Source organism: Eschrichtius robustus, chromosome 19 (assembly GCF_028021215.1).
Source record: "Eschrichtius robustus isolate mEscRob2 chromosome 19, mEscRob2.pri, whole genome shotgun sequence".
In the NCBI taxonomy this organism is placed as follows: Eukaryota; Metazoa; Chordata; class Mammalia; order Artiodactyla; family Eschrichtiidae; genus Eschrichtius; species Eschrichtius robustus.
The window spans coordinates 61835312-61862728 of record NC_090842.1 but is presented as its reverse complement, the minus strand read 5'-3'; the positions used below and the strand labels follow the sequence as shown (position 1 = coordinate 61862728).

The 27417-nt window shown below is 40.0% G+C and overlaps 1 protein-coding gene across 1 annotated transcript; it reads left to right on the top strand.

Moving 5' to 3' along the window:
• The first annotated feature begins 222 nt into the window (after positions 1-222).
• On the top strand, positions 223-27417 carry SULT2A1 (sulfotransferase family 2A member 1). Its single transcript, XM_068527154.1, is given in 6 exon segments — positions 223-294; positions 15924-15956; positions 15958-16051; positions 21517-21611; positions 23324-23499; positions 27303-27417. Coding segments are annotated over 6 exon segments (585 nt in total).

Sequence of the window (27417 nt, the reverse complement as noted above, 5' to 3'; positions counted from 1 at the left end):
GAGCCTTCAGCGAGTCGCAATTTTTTGTGGGTGGAAGTTTTGAAATATTGTGAGAGTTAACCAGATGTGACACAGAGACATGAAGTGAGCAAACTGTGTTGGAAAAATGGCACTGATAGACCTGCTCGAAGCAGGGTTGCCACAAACCTTCAATTTGTTTAAGAAGAAAAAAAAGGTAACATATGTGAACTGCAATAAAACGAGGTCTACCTGTACTGCATCATGAGCGGCAAGACCGGGGGTGGTGAGCAGCTGGGGGAAAAGCAGCCAGGGGTCAGAACAGAACAGATCCCAGTAACCACACCAGGGACCACCTCGCAAGGCTCACCCTGGAGCCAGTGGGGACACCTCCCCTGTGTACCCCCTTGCTGGCCCAGAGGCAGTGCCAGCACTCCACACACCTTACCCCCCCAACACATGCACACCCCACCTGTGACCTAATCCCTGGACACACCCCCCCACAGCAGCAGGAGCGAGCTTTTACAGACGACTAGTGAGTACGCACAGAAAGCCAGACCCAAGATATGGAAACAAGTTGTGTCCATCAACATCTGAATGGATAAAGAAGAGGTGGTGTCTGTGTGTGTGTGTGTGTGTGTGTGTGTGTGTGTGTTCATACAGTGGAATATTATTCAGCCGTGAAAAGGAAGGAAATTCTACCATCTGTGATAACATGGATGGACCTTGAAGGCATTATGCTAAGTGAAAGAAGTCCGACAGAGAAAGACAAATACCGTATGACATCACTTATACATGAAATCTAAAAAAGCCAAACTCCATCTTCCAGGAATAGGAGGGCAGGGATTGAGGCCTCATGAGTCTGGGTTAAGGTAGAGAGAGAAGACAGTGGTTAAAACCAGAAAGTCCAGAGCGGGGTGTCGTTACCTCCAGAACTTATGACTGTTAACTCAGCCTGGGTTTCATGAGTCATAGAAGTGGATCCCTTAATAAAATAAGAGTTTACAAAAAAATTTTTTTAATAAAATAAAATTAAAAAACCAAACTCAAAGAAACAGGGTAGAATGGTAGCCTCCATGGGGCTGGTAGGTGAGAGAAATGGTAGATTTTGGTCAAAGGGTACAAACTTCCAGTTACAAGATGAAAAGTCTAGGGATGTATCTACATCCCTAGTAGTCATCACTACATGGTGACTATAGTTAACAATAGTGTATTACAAACTTGAAAATTGCTGACAGCGTAGATCTTAAATGTTTTCACTACACACACACACACACACACACACAAACAAAGGTAATTATGTGAGGTGATGGAGGTGTCAACTAACCCTATTGTGGTGATCATTTCACAGTATATATGTGTATCAAATCATCATATGGTACCCCTTAAACTTACACAGTGTTATTCAATTATATCTCAACAAACCTAGGGAAGAAACTGTTTTAAAAAGGATTATGGATAAAGCAAGTTGGCTTACTAAACATCAAATAAGTTCATAGCTTTTTGGAGAAACATACTTTTTTTATATGCTTGCTCTTCTGCTATGCAAAGAAGGGGATTGGTTTTGACCAGAAAACAAAAACAAACAAAAAAACCACCAGAAGTCCAATGAGCAAGGACTTACAAAAGTGGCGTTTAGTTCATCATTTAAAAAAAAAAGAGAGAAAGACTCCTAACAATTACAGCTCCCTTAGAGACACTAGAATTCAAGCAGCACAAACACCTTTTTAAAAATGGGGAAGAAACAATGGAAAATAACCTCCAACAAATAATAAGCAAAGACAAAAAGAAAGAAGACAGGAGGACTAAGGAAAGAGAAAACAGTTGAAAGGCTGTAAGATCAAATGCGTTAGTGATAACAGTCAATTAAAATAAGTTAAATACCCAAATTAAGAAAAAAGAAAACGAAAACTATTTCAAAGGAACAAAATTGCATTATATGGTGCTTGCAGGAAGCACGTTGAAAAGGTGCAGGGATGGGATGAGGGCACGGGATTGTAGGAAAGTCCTTGTGAGAAAGCAGGGGTCCTTGATCACTAGACGATTCACGTAGCTGTTACCCAGCACTGCACATGGGATCTCGGTAAATCTAGTAAAATAGTAACGAAACAGCCTTTTGGTTCTCGGAAATCAATAGCACTCTGTGTATGGATGAGAGCTGTATAAATGTCATTAAGGTTAATGAGGTGGACAGCGGAGCTTGATGCTTTGTTCTATCTCTCAGATGCCAGAACATTCTGTTCAAAGCAGAGATGGAACTCTATCTGAAAGTACCATTAAACGGCCATCACTGGTGCCCTGGGGTCAAAGGATGACCTCAGGCCTTTTCTCCATTCCACGCACTCCTTGCTCAAATGTTTGCACTCATCTCGACTTCTCTGGTAGGGTTAATGTGCATATTCTGCAAATTCTGGGACAAAGCGGCTGGCGTGCAAAGCTATACAAAAATCACTGGATTTCTTTCAAATGCAACAGTATTGTGTGCTCATTTTTGTACGGTATATATGTGGCTAAAGATCATACAGGATAGGAGAGAAGTTCTAAATTCTGTGTCGAGAACTTCGTGTTTCTGGAGTCTGTCCTCCCTTCCTGGCCTCGTAAGTGGCCTGGAATCCTAGACCTCACCTGAGATGGGTGAGATTCTGAATGATGTGAGACAGCTTCAGCTTTGCGCAATGGAATTGATGGGATCATCTTATAGGGAAGACTCACGTGGCCCTGGAAAGAGCAGTGTAGCACGGAATCAAAGAGCTCTGTATTAGTCTCCTGGGGCTGCCATAGTGAATTACCACAAACTTGGTGGCTTGAAACAATAGAAATGTATTCTCTCACAGTTCTGGAGGCCAGAAGCCCAAAATCAGGATGTTAGCAGGAACATGTCTCTCCAAAACTCTAGAGGAGGATCCTTCCTTGCCTCTTCCAGCTTCTGGTGGCCCCAGGTGTTCCTGGGCTTGTGGCCGCATCTATCCAATCTTTACCTCCATCTTCACATGGCCTTCTAACCCTAACCCTAACCCTAACCTTAACCCTAACCCTAACCTTAACCCTAGCCCTGATCCTGAGTCTTCTCCTGTTCTGTCTCTCATAAAGGCACTTGTCATTGGATTTAGGGCACACCTGGGTAAGCCAGGATGATCTATCTCATCTTGGAATCTTTAACTTTATTACATCGGCAAAAAACATTTTTCCAGATAAGGTCACATTCATAGGTTCCAGAGGTTAGGACACGGCTGTACCTTTGGGAACCACTATTCAACCTGCTCAAGCACAGACTCTGGAAAGAAACTGCCAGTGTTCCTATCTCAGCTCTGCCACTTAGCGGCTACATGATAAACTCTTTTTTTTTTCTTTTTTAACATCTTTATTGGAGTATAATTGCTTTACAATGGTGTGTTAGTTTTTGCTGTATAACAAAGTGAATCAGCTATATGTATACATATATCCCCATATCCCCTCCCTCTTGCATCTCCCTCCCACCCTCCCTATCCCACCCCTCTAAGGTGGTCACAAAGCACGGAGCTGATCTCCCTGTGCTATGCGGCTGCTTCCCACTAGCTATCTATTTTACATTTGGTAGTGTATATATGTCCATGCCACTCTCTCACTTTGTCCCAGCTTACCCTTCCCTCTCCCCATGTCCCCAAGTCCATTCTCTATGTCTGTGTCTTTATTCCTGTCCTGCCCCTAGTTTCTTCAGAACCTTTTTTTTTTTTTAGATTCCATATATATGTGTTAGCATACAGTATTTGTTTTTCTCTTTCTGACTTACTTCACTCTGTATGACAGACTCTAGGTCCATCCACCTTACTACAAATAACTCAATTTCGTTTCTTTTTATGGCTGAGTAATATTCCATTGTATATATGTGCCACATCTTCTTTATACATGATAAACTCTTAACCACTCTGAGCTCCCATTTCTCTAAATCTAAAATACAGATAATGATAGTTCCTTAATATAGAAAGCATTGCTAAGACAGCAAACCTTGGTGTTTGTTTTCTCACTCATACTTCATTTTATACATTTGATTTTGGATCCATCCTAGAATTCATTTCTTGGATGTGACCCAAGGAAATTTCACATCGTTCTGCTTTAATGAACCCATTTTCCTGCTGACTTCACAACTGCTCAGGTCTTTCTGCACATGCCTCACAGCAGAATAGAAGAAACCACCTCTGGATTTCCCTGGTGGTGCAGTGGTTAAGAATCCGCCTGCCAGTGCAGGGGACACGGGTTCAATCCCTGGTCTGGGAAGATCCCACATGCCGCGGAGCAACTAAGCTGGTGCACCACAACTACTGAGCCTGCGTGCCACAACTGAGCCCGCATGCTGCATCTACTGAAGCCTGCGCACCGCAACGAAGAGTAGCCCCCACTCACCACAATAGAGAAAGCCCGTGTGCAGCAACGAAGACCCAACGCAGCCAAAAAAATAAATTAAAAAAAAAATCACCTTCCGCCTGGTATACCTGGAATTCTGTAATTGGGACTCCAACTTACTTTTCTCTTACTCAAACCCCATGTTTTGTTTTGTTTTTTTCTTTCCCTTCCACAGGCCCCCTGTTGGGTTGGCCACAGGGAATATCAAAAGCTAGTGGGTCTCGAAGGGAACCAGCAGAATCAGTATCACTGGGGCACTTGTTGGACATGCAAACTCTGTGGCCCCATTTGGACCCACTGAGTCAGAAACTCTGGAGATGGAGCTCAGCAACCTGTGTTTCAACAAAGTCACCAGGGTTATTTCCATGTCTTGGCTACCGTGAGTAATGCTGCAGTGAACATGGGGGAGTGGCTATCTCTTCGAGATCATGATTTCATTTCCTTTGGCTGAATACCAAGAAGTGGGGTTGCTGGATTATATGGTGGTTCAGTTTGTAATTTTCTGAGGAGCCGCCATACTGTTTTTCCATGTCTGTACCGATTTGCATTCCTTCCAACAATGCACGAGGGTATGATAAAGTTTGAGACACTGGGTTAGGCATGAGATAAAGTTCAGAGACAGGGCTCTGATTAAGGAGAAGATTGTGTTTAGAATGTCTAATAATGAAAGTATTAAGAGATTAAGATTAGAGGCCATGATAATATTAAGAGACTTCATTGGCTGAGCACTTAATCTCGAAAGTACAGTTACGTCAAAAAGTGTTCATGTTTGTGCCTAGAGGACTATACAGAACTGGAGAGAAGTTCTGAATTCTGTGTTGAGAATTAGCTGGTTATCGAGCTCCCTTCCTGGCATCAATAGCCTGGAATTTCAGATATCCACCAGGGAGACCCAGACACTGTGACATGTCTTGAGTTGAGTCTAAACCTAAATGGTGAGGGGAAATCATTGGACCAAATAGGACCCAACACATAGTAAGTGTTCAAATCATTCATGGAATGTTAGATAAATGAAAGGATCAGAGGGGTAATCTGTGGCATAAGGTGAGGGGCAGTGTATCAGGGTTCTCCAGAGAAGCAGAACCAACAAGAGATTGACTGATTGATTAATTGATTTTAAGGAATTGACTCATGCAATTTAAGAAATTGGCTCATGTATCAATAATAAGAGATTGACTGATTGATTGACTGATTGAATGATGTTAAAGAATCGGCTTGTGCAATTTGGCTAGCAAGTCCAAAATCTGTAGGGCAGGTCAGAAAGTTGGAAACTCCAGGAGGATTTGATGCCACAATCTTGAGTCTTGAGGTTTCTCCAAGAAACCTGTTTTTGCCCTTACGTCCTCCAACTGATTAGATCAGGCTTACCTATGTTATCAAGGGTTATCTCCTTTACTGAAACTCAGCTGATTATAGATGTTAATCACATCTACAAAATGCCTTTGTAGCAACACCTCAACTAGCATTTGATTAAACACCTGGATCCTATAGCCAAGCTAAGTTGACACATAAGACTAGCTAACCATCATTGACATTGTCAGGGTCAACTGGTAGATATTAAAGGACTTGAGTTAGTATCAGTAGTTCAGTAAGAACACATAAAACTGAATAGACATTGGGGGGATTGAGGAGTGAGTTCTGGGCATCCCTGATCTTTGGCTTCACCTGCTGACTTGTCAAGAGTCGGGTAAACAAACTATAGTTATTCTGTTTGTCTCATCTGGTCTATGCTTTTATGGCTTCTTGCAAGAAATCCCATAAATTAGGAACCCTGGATTGAAACAGGGCATATTGTCTCCTCCCCTTATGAAGGGGTAGGAGCTACCCAGGCAGTTGGAGGGGATGTGCTTCCTGGGGATGGGAGACTAAAATAGGAGTCATCTATAAAAGCAACTCCTCATTATTGAATGGTTACTAAATGCCAGGCAATGCCAGTTCTTAACTCCTACCACTGGGTCTGTTTTCTTCTACAATGGAGTTATGTGCACGAGGGTCAGGAGGCACATGAAAAATGTACCACTTTCATTGATACCAGGACCATTACTGAAAGTCTCAGAGATGCAGGACTCCTCTAGCAAATGAAGCCAGAACTAAAGGCTGAGACATGGAATTTACGTGAAACTTGTGTTCTCTCCTCCTGCAAATCCAGATCGAGTGTCTATAGCAGATGAGAGAGAGAGAGAGAGAGAGAGTACAATGTCCAGGCTTGGACTGTAGAGGCAGGTAAGAATGCCCTGCCCAAATATGCTATTTATTGGATCAGAAAGAGCAATAGGCATGGAGGAAGGGAACTAGATGACAGTATGCCCTGATAATAGTTCCTTATCAGTTTGTAGAAAGTAGAAGCAGACATATTTAGCAGAATCCCAAATGTGAAACTCCCTGCTGTAAGGGAACATGCCCGTATGTGGAGTTTGGACCACAAGTGTCAGGGACTCCTGACCTAGGATAGAGTGCAGATGAAAGTGTGGAGTGAAAAATCCATGCTCCAGGGCCTGAGGCTGACCCATGAGTTGTCTGAACCTAGCCTGGCTAAGGTTTAACACACCCTCCCATAATGCGCACATATTATCCAGAATAAATGTTTCTTTCTCTCCATGTCTATCAACTCTTCACTCCTTGAGGGCTTCAATATTAAGCGTTGAGAAAAACATCAAATAACTAGTATCCTCACAGCCAAGTGAATTTTTATCAATAACACCCTATTTAGATTGCTGGAGTAAACAACTTACCTGAGGGAAGGTATAAAACCTTCTGCTATAAGCAGTGATCACATAAAGGTATATATTTATATCCTGGCCTTATTAAATCTGAGTTTGTGTGATCTTTATTGGGCCACAAGGATATCAGCATCTGGAAGTCAGCAAGTTATCTCAAAAAGCAAACGGCTGGCTCATTGCCAAAGATGGTGCCCAGAAAACCATACATCCCAGCATTTATTCCTTTGTGTAGTCCCTTCCTCCCAAGTCTGTGCTGGGTCCACGACTAGGTTTTAACCAATAGAATAAGGCTGAAGAGATGATTGGGATTTCTAAGGTCAGATCACAAGAAGCATTGAAAGTTCCACCTGAGTCTCTTGGAACATTCTCCCTGGGTAAAGCCAGTCACTAAAAAGCCTGACTGTCTGCAGGACCGCCATGCTGTGAGGAAGCCCAAGCTAGCCACGTGGAGAGGCATCTTTGAGAGAGAGAGATGCCCAACAAGGCACAAGCTATCCCAGCCACCTGGTGCTAGGTATGCAAGTGAAGAAGTTTCAGATGACTGCAGCCCAGGTTTCGTCTGGCTGCAGCAGGATGACAGACTCCAAATGAAAACCACTTAGTTAAGCCCAGTGAACCCCCAGAACCATGGGATTGCATTCAAAGCCGGGAGTCAGCAAACAACAGTCTGTGAACCAAATCTGGCCCATGACTTGTTTTTGTAAGTAAACTTTTGGGGTAACACAGCCACACTTACTCATTTATGTATTGTCTGTGGTGCTTTCGTGCTACAACGGCAGAGGTGAGTAGTAGCAACGGAAACTTTATAACCCTCAAAGCTGAAAACAAGTGCTATCTGGTCCTTCTCCAAAAACATTTGCCAACCTCTTTTCCAAGGTGAGTTTGGAGGTGGTTTGTTATGCACCAATGAATAAGCAGGACACTGACAACTTTGATTCCACAATCGAAGGACCTTTAAAACATTGTCTGATTCCTAAACTAGTAAGTATTGTAAAATATCCCAGGGTTGGACTTCCCTAGCGGTACGTTGGTTAAGACGTCGTGCTTCCACTGCAGGTGCAGCGGGTTCCATCCCTCTTGGGGAAGTTCCGCATGCCTCGGGGTGCGGCCTACGGTCACTTGTTCCTTTGCAAACATGATCTTTTACCATTGAAGTGTTCTGATTCCACTCACAGAGTTATGAGTCAGCACGGGGATCTAAACACACTAGATTTTGAATCACAACTTGGTCACTTTCTAACTCTGTGACCAAGGATGCATTACTTTATCTTTTTTCCTGTTGGATCAAACTGATAATTACAGTGTTGTAATTAAGAGCACGCATTCTGGATTCAGACAGCCAATGTGTAAATCCACTCCCTTCTCTTACTGAGGGCTAGTAATCAATAGCATGAAGACCTCAAATACACCAGCTATTGTTGCTGTTGTTGTTTATATTATTGCTATTGCAATTGCAGTATGTTCTTGCTTTTAGGATTCAGAATAATGAACGTGAAAGATGGAAATATGTGTCCATTTGGAAGATGGCATCTATTATAAATATACTTCCAGGTGATAGTCTGTCCTTTCTCTCTGCCTCAGAGAGGCGCTCACCCTCTTTGCCTGGGTAACTTGTCCTTATTCTTGAGAATATCAGCTTTCACATCCCTTCCTCGAAGACACTGATTCTCTACCAGGGGCCGTGTGGAACATTTTTGGTTGTCATAACTGGGGAAGGGGTGCTACTGCCATCTAGTGGGTAGAGGCCAGGAATACTGCTAAGCATGCTATAGGTACACAGGATAGCCTGCACAACAAAGAATGATCCGGGCCAAAATGTCCACAATGCCCAGACTGAGGTCTAAGGCTTGCTCTAGCCCTTGCACCTCTCTCACAAGGCTTGGGCGAGGGACCCCCCCTGAGGCCTTCCTCAGCCTCTTCAATGTTTTCACCTGCTACTTTGAAATGACCTGCATTCTCACCTGTCCCCCTCAGAAGTTCAGGGAGATCAGGGACTGAATCTGTTTCATACCTCCACCTCTGAAGCACATGCGTGGCATTTCCACAATTTCCTTGATAGGATAAAAGAATAAATTAGCGTTTGCTTGAATATCACACACTCAGCGCTATCCATTGGAACTCTCAACTGAAGAAAAACGCACGACTGAAAACTTGTGAGTTAAGTTTTTTGTTGTTTTTGTTTTTTTTAATTTATTTATTTTTATTTTATTTTTGGCTGTGTTGGGTCTTCGTTTCTGTGCGAGGGCTCTCTCCAGTTGCGGCAAGCGGGGGCCACTCTTCATTGCGGTGCGCGGGCCTCTCACCGCCGTGACCTCCCCTGTTGCAGGGCACAGGCTCCAGACGCACAGGCTCAGAAGTTGTGGCTCACAGGCCCAGCCGCATCGCGGCATGTGGGATCTTCCCAGACCAGGGCTCGAACCCGTGTCCCCTGCATTGGCAGGCAGATTCGCAACCACTGCACCACCTGGGAAGCCCGTGAGTTAAGTTTTATTCAGGGATCTTACTGAGGACTCTAGCCTGGGAGACAGCCTTCAGATAGCTCTGAGGAACTGCTCCAAAGAGGTAAGAGAGGAACAAAGATATACAACAGGTTTTTTTGTTGTTTGTTTTGTTTTTGTTTTTGTTTGTTCTTGTTGTTGGGGAAAAAAACATGTAGTTGAACATCAAGAGAGTACTGTGAATTACAAAGAACAGATTTTGCAAGTTAATCATTTTAGTGCTTTTTTATATATGGGAAGATGCAAGAATCTGGATTCGTTGAAATTATTCCTTAGATATGCAGTCTTAACTATCTAGGGCCAGTATCCAAAGCAAAGAATTCTGCCTGTTTTTCTCCATCCTGAATTCCCTCGAGGTGTACCATTGGTAGGCAGCTGCAGTGGCTAATGGCTTGATCCTTGTAGAACTGGAATGGCAGGCAATATTCTTTGTTTACAGTGCCCCCTGTTGGTCATAAATTCGACCAAGGTTTGGGAGGCATCTGGTGACCAATTTGTATCACAACTCCATGATGTCTCATTCCTAGGTCAGAGGAGAATTTCATTGATAGGACACTCAATATGCTATTTTTGGATTAGGCCCTGTTGATAAACTAAAGTTGTCTGGATTGTCTGTCTTACTAGTCTATTATGATCCTGATAATGTTTTCCCTTGTTGCTTCTTCCTATACCTAGAGTTGCACTATTACAATTATTCTATATAGTTGTATATGTGATCAATTGCCTTAAGACATTTAGCCATCATTCATTTTGTCAGAGGCCTGATTACACCTTGGGTAATGCAAGAGACAGCAATCTTATAAAATAGACAGGATATAAATAATATAGCTAGTAACATTAATAAGGTCAGGTCATAGTATAGCAGAGAAAGACACGAAGCATAAACAGTTTGAAAACCACAAAGAGAGAGCAAATTAAAATGATTAGTATAACTAGTTTTAGTCTGGATTGCAATAAGCCTTCAAGTCCAGAGGGGAGTCAGCTGGAGAAGCCAAAATCTGGAGGGATCAGGTAGAGAGAAAAAGATAAATGTTTCATCTTTGTTTACAAAGGTATACTTTATCATCTTGCTGTAAGATATATTTAGCATAAGAGGAAAGGGTTTCTGGAAAACAAAGATGAAAAGCCAGTAATATTTCAGACAGTCATAAAATTATAAATCATATTTATCAGTTCATTCAGTCCCATGTAATTAATTCCTGTTGATCTGGATGAAACCATCAGGTTTTCCATTAGAATTTTTAATTTCTTACCCAGTTCAATGGTATGATCTGAAAGTCATCAGAAACCTTATTTGTCAAAAAGTCTATTTTATGAATTGTCTTGAAGATCTTCCTTTTGTAAAAGCATCAGGGGAAAACAATGACTGTCTATGAATGACAAAAGACTTAAAGTGGCATGGTTAAAGATCTGATTATAATGCAATTGAAAAGAAACTTGGTTATTTCTGTGACATACAACATTTTAAGACAATAACTAGAATTATTACTGATAACATTATACCAGGACATACCAGATTTCTAAGAATTCCATATAATTTTTGGAATATCTATATTAATGATATTTACCCATACAGTACAACCTAAGAAGGTTTATCACCTCTTATTTGACAATGTTTCCCATGTAATTTAATATACCAAATAAACTCAATTAATTTAATTTATCTCTTTGGGATGTTTCAGGGGCCCCTTGAAGCATCAGCCCAAAGTTAGCTAGAGGTCAAAAGAAATTCATTTAGAATTTGACTTGGGGAAGTTTGTTAAAGATATCAAAAGGTTTTAAAATACTTGGTCAAATAAGATCATAGGTTATTGTGAAACAGTACTTATTCATTCAACCAAAGTGACAATAAAAAAATTTAGAGGCAAATACAGAAAGTTACCACAGATTATTGAAAAGGTAAAGAAACTTTACAGTCCGTTGTCAAAAGCAGATCAATATTCCAAAACAACTTTGTTCTCTTTAACACAGAGAGAAAACAAAATTCTAGTTTTGTACCAGCTTACTTTTAATATTAAAATGTATTTACTCAAATTTTATTTTAACTAAGGTGTAAGCAATTACAAACTGTCTTTTACATTAGCATTCTGTAGATTGGCAAAATTATAGACACTATTTATGATTTCTAAAAACTTGTGCTTTTTTATAGAAAACTTTTTAGTGTGGCAACAAACATTATTTATTAATAGTCCTAAATATATTTCTCTGTGAATTCAGTTTGGGGTGAGGGAGACTTTGCAGCAGTTTGAGTTTAAAAAGGCCTCTTTTTGGGGCTTCCCTGGTGGCACAGTGGTTGAGAATCTGCCTGCCAATGCAGGGGACACGGGTTCGAGCCCTGGTCTGGGAAGATCCCACATGCCACGGAGTAACTGGGCCCGTGAGCCACAATTACTGAGCCTGCGTGTCTGGAGCCTGTGCCCCACAACAAGAGAGGCCGCGATAATGAGAGGCCCGCGCACCGCGATGAAGAGAGGCCCCCCATTTGCCGCAACTAGAGAAAGCCCTCGCACAGAAACGAAAGACCCAACACAACCATAAATAAATTAATTAATTTTTTAAAAAAATGCCTCTTTTTGAATGAAATAATGCCATTTGCAGCAATATGGATGGACCTAAAGATTATCATACTAAGTGAAGTTAGAAAGAAAAAGGCAAATACCATATGATATGACTTATGTGTGGAATCTAAAATATGACACCAATGAACTCATCTGTGAAACAGAAACATAAGTACAGATATAGAGAACAGACTTGTGGCTGCCAAGGGTTGGGGGGAGGGATGGATTGGGAGTTTGGTATCAGCAGATGCAAACTATTATATATAAGATGGATAAACAAGGTCCTACTGTATGGCACAGGGAACCATATTCAATATCCTGTAATAAACCATAATGGGAAAGAATATGAAAAAGAATATATATATACAGATATATATATGAATCACTTTGCTGTACAGCAGAAATTAATACAACATTGTAAATCAACTATACTTCAATAAAATTTAAAAAATTTTTAAAGTCCTCTCTGAGCCATAATGGAATGGCTTTGTATTTTCCCAGCTCTAGCTAGCTAGGACCAAGGACACAGCTGAATTTCACAAGTCATGATGAACAGAAAAACACACACAGTGCCTTTTGGCAAAACAACAATTGAAACTGCTCAATTATTTATCATTTTGGAACTTCATGGGAAGCTGGGAAGTCTCAACAAAACAAAAATGTTCTCTGAAGTTTCCAAGGATATTTTAAAATTTTTCTATTGTCCTTTTAGAATGTTTGCAGTTTATTACCTTATTGGAAAATACAAGGAAATAGGGGGGGAGGGGGCATGGAAAACAAACAAAGAAACAAAAAACAAGGAAATATAAATGTATATACACATGTTTAAGTGTACTTGAGTTTATAACACCAATATTTTGTTTTTTAATGTTTTATCGGATGCTTTCCTAATAGATTACATCTTTATATACTATAACATAAAGATAAAGGGATTGTGAAAAAAAAGTGATCATAAAAAACCTATTTATGGACATTTTATTTTTCAAATAGTTTTAAAATTTTTTTAAAAATAAAAAGACCTCATTTACTCCCCTCATCCTTTTTTTCCTTTGGTTTCAGAATCTACCTGATTGAGCGAATTAGGTTCAGTCTCATGTCATTGTGGGCTCTATTTACATTTCTGATTTGTAGAGATTTGCAAGACAAAGACAGTTGCTTTTAATTTCCCAAAGAACTGGTCTGCTGCCTAACTGATATCAAAAGATTGATTTACCCAACCACATTTTCTTTAATTTGCTTTTATTAGTCCCTGAATATGAGCCCCCAGGTTTTACTTTATAGTGTGTGGGCTCAGGTAACCCTATTCGTTTCCTTTAGTATGTTTAATTAATATTGCCTGAGGAGCAGGACTTCCCTGGTGGCGCAGTGGTTAAGAATCCGCCTGCCAATGCAGGGGACACGGGTTTGAGCCCCGGTGCAGGAAGATCCCACATGCCACCGAGCAACTAAGCCCGTGCACCACAACTGAGCCTGCACTCTAGAGCCCGTGAGCCACAACTACTGAGCCTGCACTCTAGAGCCCGTGAGCCACAACTACTGAGCCCACGTGCTGCAACTACAAGTAGCCCCTGCTCGCCGCCACTAGAGAAAGAGCCCACATGCAGCAGCAAACACAGCCAAAAGCAAATAAATAAATAAATTTAAGAAAAATATTGCCTGAGGAGCAGATTTATATGCCCTGTCTTATAACATCAGGCAGGGAAACCATTCCCCAGTAAGACATAATGTCTATCCCACAATAGAATTAGGCAAGAGAGAGGTAACCATCTTATATAAAGCCCTTTCAAATACACCAATCATTATAAACTTTCATCTCAATTCTATCAACACTTATACCTTTATCTTCAGCTTCCGTTAGGGCCCCATCAACAAGTCTTGGTCTTACAAGGAGTCCCAGAAAGTTTCCTTTTTATCCCCCAGCCATTTTATCCATTTTTGTGTAGAAGGCTTTGAGGTCCCCAGTGAGGGGTCAAGCAAAGGGACTCAGGACATTTGTCAATCTTTAACTTGATTAGTTGATTTAACTGTTGTCTCCAGCAATTGCTGGGCAGGTATCTCAGTGTAATTTTCTTCCAGCCTTTAAAAAGAATTATTTTAATTAATTAATTTATTTATTTTTGGCTGCATTGGGTCTTCGCTGCTGCACGTGAGCTTTCTCTAGTTGCGGCGAGCGGGGGCTACTCTTCGTTGCGGTGCGTCGGCTTCTCATTGCGGTGGCTTCTCTTGTTGTGGAGCATGGGCTCTAGACGCGCAGGCTTCAGCAGTTGTGGTGCACGAGCTTACTTCGCGACATGTGGGATCTTCCCAGACCAGGGCTCGAACCCGTGTCCCCTGCAATGGCAGGCAGATTCTTAACCACTGTGCCACCAGGGAAGCCCATGGCTGGTTTTTCTAACCACTATGTCTTTCTATATACAGCTGTCTATTGAGCTTAACAGCCACATGACTCTCTCATGGGGCTGACAGATGATGCCCAGAAGGGACCATGAATATCCAGGATCTAGCATATCTCAGATTATTTTTAGAAACATGATTTCCTGGAAGGTGTTAATTGGTTTGTGATTTTTTTTTTAATGTTTTATGCTTAAATTAGATTGTGAAGCAACAAGGATACATTGTACAGCACAAGGAAGTATAGCCATTAATTTTTCTTTTTGGACTTTTTTTTTTAATGTGGATTTTTTTTTTAAGTCTTTATTGAATTTGTTACAATATTGCTTCTGTTTTATGCTTTGGCTCTTTGGCCATGAGGCATGTGGGATCTTAGTTCCCCGACCAGAGATTGAACCCGTGCCCCCTGCATTGGAAGACGAAGTCTTAACCACTGGACCACCAGGGAAGTCCCTCTCGTGACTTTTAACTCTACAGATTAGTTTTGCTTGTTCTTGAACTTCATATACATAGACTCATGCCATATGAACATCTGACTTCTTTCACTCAACATAGTTGTTGGTGCACAACCTCCTCAGGAGCTTGCTGGGTATAATCTGAAACTGGACCGCATATGCAGAGGGCAGGAAGAGATCAAAGAAAGAGGCAGACCATTCCAGATTGGTAGGTGGCAGGTTTAATAAGCAAGAGAACTTACTTATGAGGCAGGTCTTAGGCAGCCACAAGACGGGTTGATTTCTGCACCTGCTCCCCCAATCTTAAAAGTTTATATAGACTTTACCTGGCTTGAGCCATGTACACAATCCAGATGGTTTCAACACCATATTACTATCTCAAGGCTATATCTTTAGGCAGCTTCTAGTGCAGGGAGGGCAAGTGGAACATGCATTCCAAGGACAGGGGGAGGGGTAAGGTGTCTGCAATTGCCTAGGTCCAGCTCACGGGTCAATGGCTCAATGGGTCAAACCTCCATGATTTCCCCCAACAATAAGGTCCATAAGATTCATTCATGATGTTGTGTGTATGTATGGATATATATTGCTGTGTATCTATAAGGATAGCATAATTTGTTAATGTATTCTCCTATTAGTAATCTTTAAACTATAGTACACAAATATAGCACTCACATATTAAAATCTTCCAGTGCTTCCCATTATAAGTAGGCTATAATATCCCAGAGGGAAAAGACAATACTTTTCTCTTCCTTTGTCATATCCTTAGTATCATCCCAGTGACTGGTTCGTAGGAACTTTAAAATACATATTTGATTAATGAATGCAATAACTAATTTATTAAAAGAATCCATTGATATTTAAAGGGCATTTTCTAGGAATTGGCTTTTTCTCCATTTTTATGAAGATCAAGAAGGTTGGAAAATGACTGTATTGATTCTTCATTATCCTATTTTTCTCTTTAAGGTGATTTACCTCATCAGAAATCCCAGAGATGTTTTTTGTGTCTGGTTATTTTTTCTGGAGGATTGCAACATTTGTTAAGAGACCAGAGTCCCTGGAACAATATTTTGAATGGTTCATCCAAGGAAATGGTGAGTGAATATAAAATATGCAAGCTGGGGTTGCCAGACTGCTTTATCAGACCTCTTTTTTTTTTTTTTTAACCCAACTTGATGTCTCTACATCTCACCAACGCGTGGTTATAAGGCTCCATCACCATTGGAACCCAAATTTTCCAAGTCCACATAACTATCTTGCAAAGCAGCAGAACCTCAGCCATGCTTGCCCCATCAGAAACTATCCTAGCTATATTCTGAGTCTCCAGGACCTGTCTAATACTAACACAGAGCACTCATATTCTTCTCCTCTACTCTCCTAATTTGTGGCTTTCTGAAAGTCAGCTTTCATTGGCTTCCTGGACAATACAGTCCTGACTTTCCACCATTTTTCAGATGCATCTTTCTAAAACTCCCTTAATTCTCTTGTCCTATCTGTCTCAAAATGTATGCATTGCCATAGGATCTCTATACTTTTAATTATGCAGAATTTCTAGGCATTCTCGGATACTTGAAATTTTGCAGTTTTTCTCGAAACTATGTGATGAGTCTGATATCTCAGCTGTGATATATCTCCCTGGCTTCAGACCTGTTTCTCTAACAGCTCATGGACACCTTAACTGGAGAGAGCCATCGATAACTCTAATTCAATATGCTCAAAATTGAACACATTTCCCCCCATATCTCAAACTTCTCCTATTGCAGGTTTAACTTATTCGACAAATAGAACCACTCCTAACCCAAGGGCTACCATGATTCTGACATTTAACAAGTGTCATCTTTTTCCCATCCCTCATGCCCCTCACCACTTTCCTTTATCTAATTATTATCCAAGTCCCATGACCCTGACTAATATCTTCGTTCTGGTCTTGTATTTAGGGAAGTCACCTTTTCCAACACTATATAAAATAGCATCTCTCCCCATCTCTATAGTTTTATCTTTTTTTCCCCCTTAGTACTCATCACCAATGAGTATGTATTCTATTTATTTGTTTATTCCATGTGTCTCCCCACTAAACTGTAAGTTCTTTGAGTTGTTCATTGTTGACTCCCTGCACTAGAGTGGTGCTTGCCACATAGTAACCAGCTAATACACCTTTGTTAATGAGTATTTATTTTCCACCCCTTCCATTGGTGCTTTATTAACCAGAGCCACTGTTACTTCTCACCTAGAGTAACATTACAGAATCTTTATTGGTGTCCTCATCTGCATGTTCTTTGACCCTTCTAGGCTATGTTGCAATCATCTGTTCTATATTGAACAGTTCACGTTCCCTGACTTTTTTTGCCCAGCACTGAAGTCCAATCTTCAAAAGTTGGAGGTCATATTTCTTATTGAACTGATCCTGGGTGAACTTTTCAGCCCTATCTACTGCTTAGCGTCAAGCTACTCTTTCAGAAAAAGAGCAACAGTTAAACTACATGATGGAAACCCAGACATGAAGAGAACACCCCCCCTTCAATGCTATATTTGATCTTGCCATTTGGTGTATAAAGTAGACTGGATTGTGCTTCAGCTCTCACCAGGAATCCAGGAAAGTCCAATCAATAGCGGTGGGTGATGAAGACATATCCTGTAAACCTTACCACTGTCCCAATACCTTGCTTATTTGTGCCCTAAAAATCCCACACGGGCCTATTTCTTATCCAATCAAGAACTACCAATACCAAAGTCTTTATTGCTATCAACTAATACCAATATCCTGACTTGTCTGTAGCCCTGCAGAAAGTCGATTTTAACCCTCTTCCACATACCAATGAAGAAATCTTGGAAATTTAAGTCCCAGGAAATATTGACCTTACACCCAAGCAACAGAGTGTCTGCTCTGGACCTTGGGTCTTGTAGCAGAGTTCTGGATTATACATGATAACAAAGCCTTAGGACACTAAAGGAACTGCATTTCCAGAGAGACACATCAAGAGGGCTGGAAAATGGGCACTCCAAGGGAATTCATGACAGGCTTTCCTTGCCAGATGTCAGCACCCCTGATGAACAAAATAGCCCAAGAGAATTCCCAGACAGACCCTTTTGTCTACATGGATGATTCCAGCATGAACTTCAAGGATGATTCACAGATACCAGCTGGTCCCAGACCTTAGTTCCCTGACCAGGGATTGAACCCAGGCCATCACAGTGAAAGTGCCATTCCTAACCACTGGACTTCCAGGGAATTCCCTGTTATATCTTTTCAAAAATCTGTTCAAAAAACATTTCCATTGTAAAAGGGGAAGTTATAAATTTCATATCAAGGTCAAGTGCCTTTGGCCCATGTTTGAGCAAATTGTGATAGATGAGCTGAGAACACAAGATATAGAGAAAGTGAGAATGTTTTTCTAGGAGAGAAGAACTGAAGCATAGATACAAATACAGAAAGCTTCTTTTCCAAGGTAGGATACAATCCTGACACCAATTCTGATATGTGGTATGCGTTTTATTTTCCCCACATTTCTCCCGACACAAGCTGGGTGTCCTACAATTCAACTCAATTCTGATACTATCTACCCAGAAAAAGCATCAGATTCCGCAGGTTAAGGGCTCAGTCCCACAAGACTGTCCTTACTTCAGATGCCAGTCACAAACCCAGGTTGTCTGTGCTTCTGACCAACTGGATATAAATCAGAGGTTCCCATGACCCCCCAGCTTGGGTTTGATTAATTTGCTAGTGGCTCATAGAACTCAGGAAACCAGTTCACTTACGAGATTATCAGTTTATTACAAAGGATATTAAAGAAAATCAACAGCTGGATGGAGAGATACATAGGACCCAAACAAAAGAGCTTCTGTACTCAAGAGTTTGGACCTGGCTAGGCAGCCTTTGGCTGTGTCCTGGTTCACCAACATAGAAGCTCTCTGAACCCCCCCATCCTTTTAGGTTTTTATGGAGGCTTCATTACATAAGCATAATTGATTAAATCATTGCCCACTGGTGATTGACTCAACCTCCAGCCCCTCTCCCTTCCCCAGAATTCAAGGTGTGGGGCTGAAAGTTCCAGCCTTCTAATCAGGGTTGGTTCCCCAGGCAACCAGTGCCCCCATCTTTAGAGGATTTCCAAAAGTCATCTCATTAACAAAGTCAGTTAAAGCCACCTCATTAACATGAAGTCAGTTGTGGTTGAAAGGGGTTTATTATGAATATCAAGACACCCATTTCACCTTTATGGCTCTGAAGAAATTTCACCTTTATGGCTGTGAAGAAATTTCAAAAACTGAGGACAAAAGACCAAATATTATAACAAAAGACGCTCCCATTGCTGTTATGGATTAGGAAATTCTAAGGGTTTGGGGAGTTGTGAGCCAGGACCCATGGACAGAGACTAAAATATATATTTAGTATACATCACAATATCACAAAAGAATATTGTGGTCCAATATTGTTGGTAAATGGGAAAAAATCTCATTATATATATAGAGTAGTTGTGTATTAATAGATATACAGATTTATTTATTAAAAAAAAAAAGCCTTAGGGGGTCCCCTGCTCTGGACACATTTCCTCCCCAGTAATGTAAGGAATCTCTAGGACTCCTGTAGCTTGCAACTCAAGATCTTCACCCGTGTTCTGGGAAGCTTGAACACTAGAATTCTCTATGCAAAAGATCTCAAGCATGTTCTCATAGCCTATATGGTCCTCTGCTCTGGGTCCCACCTCTCAAGGAAGACCATACTAGCAGCATGTTAAGTTAGGTTTGGCCAAGGGGAGAATCAAAACGAATGAACTGTAATTGCTGTTTGCAAACATTGCTGAAGCCATTAGTTTTTTGCCAAATGCTTCTCCCAACACTTTATAGGTCCAAAGTTAGGAATTAAAGGAAATGTTTCAATTTGGGGGCTGTTAAGAATAATGTTTCTCTGGTACATGTGGTACAGACTTTCTTTCTGGTTTTTATACCTGAGTGTGGAACTGCTAAGGCATAGCGAATATGAATTTTCCATTTTAAAAGATAATATCAAACTATTTTCCAGAACGATTGGATCAACTTATATTCCTGCAAATAGTACATGAGAGTTTCTATTACTCCAACTCTCAGTGACATTCATTGTCAGTATTTTTATGATTGTCATTTTAATAATTTTACAGAATAATTAGTGGATGATTGGCATATTTTATTTAGTTTCTCTCTTCATTTATAGACACTGTTTATCTCTTCTTTCATCTAAAGCCTTTTTAATGTCTTATATGATCTTTTACAAGTTTTTTCTATAAAAAGCCTGCAACTCTTTTTTAGATGTATTTCATTTCTTCTTAGGTTGATGACATCTTAAAATTATATTTCTCAGTTGTTTGTGCCTGATTTGGGGGAATGTAACCAACTTTGAATGTTGATTGGGTATTTACCAACCTGAATGAACCCTCTTCTTAACTCTAATTGCTTCCCTGTAGGTTCTCTTTGATTTTCTATGAAGTATAAATATATCCTTTAAGTAAAAACTGTTATCTTCATTATATATATATATATATATATATATATAGTCTTTACTTTTTTCTCTTATCTCATTGGCCAGGGTTCTGAGACAATATTAAATAGAAGTGATGATAGTGGTAATACTTGCCTTGTTCTTAATTTTAAATATAATTATTCAAAAATGTTATTTTTAAACATTATTGAGAAAATTGACAAATATAATTGTATATATTTAAAAGTGATTATTTGATATACATATAAATTATGTAATGATTACCAAGATCAAGATAATTAAGCCATTCACCACCACACATAGTTAGGTCCATGTTTTGGCTAAAAATATATTTATGTTATGCTCATTCTTGAATGATAGCTTAACTGAGTAGAATTCTCAGCTGATAATAAACTCCCACTACAATCTGGAGTTAAGAAAGGTTCGGGCATGATAGACAGCCATTCAAAAGTATAAAATAGTTAAGATATGGAGGATGGAGTGAGAAAATTTACCTCCCAGGAAGACAATATAAAATACTGGGAAGAGCAATTTTCAAGGAAACATGCGTGAGTACTTCCTCATGTATGAAATCTCCATTTGAAGAACCACACCTCGCCTCACAAAGAATTATTACAAATAAATCTTCACCTAGCCTCTAGGAAAGCTGTGGTAGAAAAAAGGAAAGAAAATCTTAAACCAGAGGAAAGACAGATAGTTTCCAAAGGAATAATAATTACAACAGCAGCAACGAAGGCAAGAAGAGAGAGGGGAAAACAAAAAGAAAAGACAAGTGCTATGAGAATATACCTAGCAACCAAAAATTCTAAATGCTGAACAAAAGAAAGGCAGCAAGAACTCCTCAGGCCACATGGTTCTCTGGACAAGATCTCCTTAGAGACCCTTGAAAACTGGGGACAAAACCTGCTCCAAATGAACTAGGCTTGTTAAAGGGCAAATGTATGATGTTGGATAATACTTATAGCAAGACCAAATGTGCCCTGCGTTGTGCTGGCAATTGTGCCCACAAGAGTGACCATAATATATGGATCCCTACTTTCGTAGAGTTTGTAATCCACTCACTCTTTCTGCCTTCCCCCCATGCACTGCCATATGGATCATGGTTTAACCATGCTTGTGGCTGGATGTCCATGAGAGGCAAGGAGAACTTCCTGATACGGAGTTATGAAGAGATGAAATGGGTAACTACTGTTCTTATACACAGCACACCCTCTCTCACCACTGTCTTCACTCCCTCTAACTTCCCTCCATTCCTCTGTGTCTCTCTTCCACCGTCTCAGTCAAAGTTTAGCCTTGTGAATGGTCATTAGGAGTGAGAATAGTGACCTGGTCTTCATTGTCCTAATTCTGGTTGACACTTCCTAAGCTCCATGTTCTCTTTCTTCATGTGTTCTTCCTTATCTCACCTTACAACAACCAAAGGGCTTTTTCCATGCACTGAGACAGAGTACAATGGCTTGTGCTCACACTGGCAACTGGTTCTATAATTTCTAGAGGTAAGTTGCATGATGCTGCTGATAACCTAGTGGTAGGAGGGGTCTGAGAAAGAAGACAGGAATGGGTAGAAGCAAGTTTGGTTGAACACAGAGATGTGTTCAACTGTCTGACATACCAGATTGACTGATAAGAGAAAAATTAAGTCATAAAATCAATCTGAGTGATTATTCTGAGACCAAGTACTGGACTGACGAGGGATGGGCAGGAAAAGCTGTCATCTGATGTTCAAAACCAATAAAGGTGATGAAACCACAGGAAGAAGAACTTTACCTATTAGTGGTATCCTGGAGAAAAGAGAAAATAACACAAACACCAGCTTTTGCTTCTATCTGAGAAAAATTACTTTCCATCATCTTCTTCTGGCCACTTCTGTTCAATCCTGTATGGCCTCCACATGAATTTCATTTTTACCAAGGAGACTTTTGTAACAAGTTTAGCTACCTCAGGTACATGGTCCCATACCTTCCTGTAATTATGCTTTCAAGCTGCAAAATGAACTTTTACTCTAATAATCTCTACAGTTGTGTGTTTTCTTTCCTTCTCTTTTCTTTTTTCTTTTTGTTTCTTTTTGTTTGTTTGTTTTTTGGGTTTTTTAAACATGTTTTGCTTGTTTTGTTGTTGTTGTTTTCTTTTTCCTTCTTTTTTCTTTTTTTGGTTTTTTTTTTTTGTTCTTTTTAAATTTTGTGTTTCTTTTTCTTTTTTTTTGTTTTTATTAGGATTTCTGTTTTGTTTTGTTCTTTTTTCTTTTTTTTTTTTTTACAGTTGTGTATTTTCTTGTTAGATCATATGGAAGGCTCATGGAAAAAAGAAAAAAAATTAAAGTATTATAGCTCTAAGAGGAAAGTCTCTGATTCAAAGCAAAGCCCTTCTGGTTATACAATCTGTTTTCTTATCACAATCTCCCAGGATCATGTGCCAAGTACTAATTACTGAGATAATAAATAAGAAGATATGGTAAAGCTCTCTTGTATTATTCAAATGTTAGTTATGGAAAACAGTATTATTTGAGCACATAGCCACGATTTGAAATCGATTCCTTAAATCTTTGTCAAGTTCTCCCTGAAACTCTCCTGCCTAATCCTCATCATAATCATCTAGAAGCGCTTCTAAAGTCTCTTTAGAAAACCCAGTATTTTAGTGTTAAGTTGTCCTGAATTCAACTATACTGGGAAATCCATCATGATCCTTCCATCTTTTGTATACTTTGTGCTCCTTCTTTACCTTTTTGCATTTCTTCCTCCTGGTCACATCCAACTCAATCCCTACTCACATCTCTACATTTTTTTCTCTTTTCCTCTTCCCTCTCCTCCTCCTCATTCTGCTATTTCCTCCTTCTCATCTCCTTTTCTATGTTCTTTCTCTTTCATATAATCTCTCTTATTTTCTCTTCTTCTAGGACACGAGAAGCACTGTAGAGAAGCTCTGCCAGTTCCTGGGTAAGAAACTAGAACCAGAAGAACTGAACTCAGTCTTCAGAAACAGTTCCTTCCAGGTCATGAAAGAAAACAATATGTCCAATATTTCCCTCCTGGAGGTTCAGTTTTTAGAGGAGAATGGAATTTTTTTGAGAAAAGATAAAAGAAAATGTTCTACCTTCAAAATGTATCAGAATATGTAGAGCGTATTCTTGTGCTTACAATAGGGCACTAACCATTGGAAGGAGGGACTGTTTGAATTGCTCATCACTTGGGAACTTCTCATATAAGCCCTTATCAGGGAGTCTCTTATTATAGTACTGATGTGGTCTGCAGGCACTTGGAGAAAGTTTATTAGACCTGGCATGGTCATCAGTCTTATGCAAGGTCATTCAAATTCTCTCTCCTCAGAATTTGACATGAAAGATATCTATTCTACAAGCAGTAACCAGATTAATCCACTACTCTTGCCAACTCACCAGCTGTGATTGAGCTGGAAAATAAGGACAGGATTGGGGAAGGTCATGTTTGTGCTACTCCACTGGTGATTTAGCATAGAGAAATATCCTGAACAACAACAAAATGTATAAAGAATGACTCAACTAGAAAAAGGAAGGAGGAGAGACTTTTCACTTAGCTGAGACTGTCTTGTTATCAGACATCGTAAAGCCCCCTGTGATGAAAAATTAATCATGTCCATATCCTTGGGCTCAAGACGAATGAACAGTATATACTGCATGGAGTAGGAGGAGCCCATTTTCCCAGAACCCTATAGTTCAGATATATCCAGGTTGGTGATCCATGGAAGGAAGGAATTAAATGATTCAAAAGACTTCAAGCAGGTGAGGGCTGCTACCCAGGGCAGAGGGGGCCACCACCCCAGTGGGCCAGGAGGTCAGAGCATCGAGACAAAGAGGCTTATTCTCAATCTTTGCAATCTAATGGGGGACTTCCCTGGTGGCACAGGGGTTAAGAATCCATCTGCCAATGCAGGGGACACAGGTTCAATCCCTGGTCCGGGAAGATCCCACATGCCGCAGAGCAACTGAGCCCAAGTACGCCACAACTACTGAGCCTGCGTGCTGCAACTGCTGAAGCCCACGCGCCTAGAGCCCATGCTCTGCAACAAGAGAAGCCTCCACTCGCCACAATTAGAGGAAGCCTGCATGCAGCAACGAAGACCAAATGCAGCCAAAAAATTAAAATTAAAAATAATAATAATAATAATAAAACAGATAATACAATCAAAAAAAAAATCTAATGGAACTTGCTCTGCTAGGTTTTGGATTTGCCTGAGACCCGTGATCCTTTTCTTCTCTCTGATTTCTCCCTTTTGGAATGGGAATATCTACCATATGCCTTTCCTACCATTGTATTTTGGAAGCAGACAGCTTGTTTGGTTTCACAGGTTCACAGCTGGAGAGGAATCTTGCCTCAGATGAATCATACCTCGAGTCTCACCCATGCTTGATTTACACTATAGATAGATAGATAGATAGATAGATAGATAGATATAGATATTAATATATATATATATATATATATATATATATATATATACACACACACACACACACACACACACACACACATATATGGGATTTTGGACTTAGAGCTGATTTTAGAATGGGTTAAGACTTCTGGGCTGTTGGGACAGGGTGAATGTATTTTGCATACGAGAAGGACATGAATTGGAGTGGGGTGGCCAGAAGGCAGAGTCTCATAGGATGAATTGTATCTCCTCAAAATTCATATGTGGAATTTTAACCCCCAGTACCTCAGAATGTAACCATATAAGGAGATAAGGTCTTTAAAGAGGTAATTAAGTCAAAATGAATTTTTTAGGGTGGTCCCTAATCCAGTATGACTGGTATCCTTGTAAGAAGAGGAAATTTGGACATAGAGATATACAGAGGGAAGGCAATGTGAAGACAAAGGAAGATGACATCCATCTACATGCCAAGGAGAGAGGCCTGGAACAGACCTTCCCTCAGGGCTCTCAGAAGGAACCAACTCTGTCAACACCTCAATCTCTGATTTCTGTCCTCCGGAACTGTGAGGAAATACATTTCTGTTGTTTAAGCCTCCCAGTCTGTGGTACCTTGTTACAGCAGTCCTAGAAAATGAATACACAAGAGCTCGGGGAGATTTTTAAGAGAGAAGGAATAAGGAGAGACATAAACAGAAATTAACATCTGAAAGATTTGTAGGATTTTGAAAATGGGTAGGATTTAGAACTACAGAGACACCTACATAGAAATATTAGATTCTTTCATCTAGACTGATGTTTAATAGGGAGCGACAGTATTGAATTTACAGAGATTTTGGACTTCTGCCTTACCAAGAATCAAGTGTGTTATGGATGACACAGAGCATAAGAAATCAATAATATGAAAAATTGTTCTAATAATGAAGGTAATGATGAACATGAGAGTAAAGTGTATATAGGGCATCAATTACTTATTAAACATTCTGTTGTAATACTTCTGTGCATATAAGAGGATATAATTTATATTCATATATTATTAACTTGTATATAATTATCATTGTTATATGTTATATATTAATTTAATTAACATATTGATTTAGTTAATATATGAATATGATACATACATATTAATTTATATGATATATAAAATAATAATATAATCATATAATTAAGAGTATGGCTTCTGGGGTCAAAATCTTTGGCTTCAAATCCACATCCATCAATTTCTTTCTTGTTTTGTTTTGTTTTGATTTTTGGCCGTGCCATGCAGCTTACAGGATCTTAGTTCCCCAACCAGGGATCGAACCCGGGCCCACGGCAGTGAAAGCACCGAGCCCTAACCTCTGAACTGCTAGGGAATTCCCAACATCCATCAATTTCTAAGTGTGACTTCTCCAGGTCTTTTTTTCCTCATCGGTAAAATGGAGTTAATAGTAGTACATTCCTCATTCTTTTAGTCGTGCTTTCAACAAATATTTGAGTACCTACTATGTGTCTATGACTCTTCAAAACACTGTCTTTGGTAATTTAAAAAGAAAAACTTGTGAATTTCTAAAACTTACATATATTGGAGATACATACCATATACCCATGTACACAGAGGAAATACATATAGCATATCATACATGATAAGTGTTATGAAGTAAAATATGGCAAGGATGGGGATTTACAGTTCTAAATTGGGTGGTGACAGAGACCATCACTGAGAAGTTTGCATTGGAGAAAAGACTTGAAGAAGCAGATGAGGGAGACATGGATATATCTGAGAGAATAGCATTCCAGGAAGAAGGAACATAAAATGCAAGTAGTCTGAGGTGGGGGAACGCCTAGCATGTCTGAGGCAGCATGAGAAGACTCACTGTGACGGAGTGGAACAAGAAAGTGGATGGTCATCGGAGAGGAAGTCAGAGAAATGACAGGGGACCAAATCACCTGAAGCCACAGAGAATGCCATAAGCACTTTCACTGAGTGAAAACAGGAGTCCTTAGAGAATTTGACCAGGAAGTGACACGATCTGGCTTAGCTTCTCAAGGGATCAATATGGCTGTCATGCTAAGAATAACTTATAAAGGAGAATGATCAAAAACCGAGAGACTAGCTAGATGTCTAATACAATAACCCAGGTGAGAAATGACGTTGGCTTGGACCAAGGTGGTAGAAATAGAGGTTGCAAAAAGTGGCTAGAGTACTGGTTGTATCAGAAGATAGAGGCTGCGTTATTGCTGATGAATTATATACAAGATGAGTTGGGGGAGAGGAGAATGTAGGAAATTGTTTCCAAGCAGGCAGAGGTGTAAATGGGTATGACTGCCAGGCAGTATAAAAGCCTACCAATGAACCATTGGTCATTCTGCTATATTAGCTACAATTTCCATGTCAAGTAGACAGAAGAAATAGATCCAGGAAGATATGTATTGAGGTCTTCAGACCTACCCCTAGATCTGATCTGACTCTCTATCTTATGTTTGTCAGGCATTACTGGAGACTGGAAAAATTACTTCATGGTAGCCCAAGCTGAAACCTTTGATAAAATATTCCAGTAGAAGATAACAGATCTTCCTCAATAGTTGTTCCCATGGGAATAA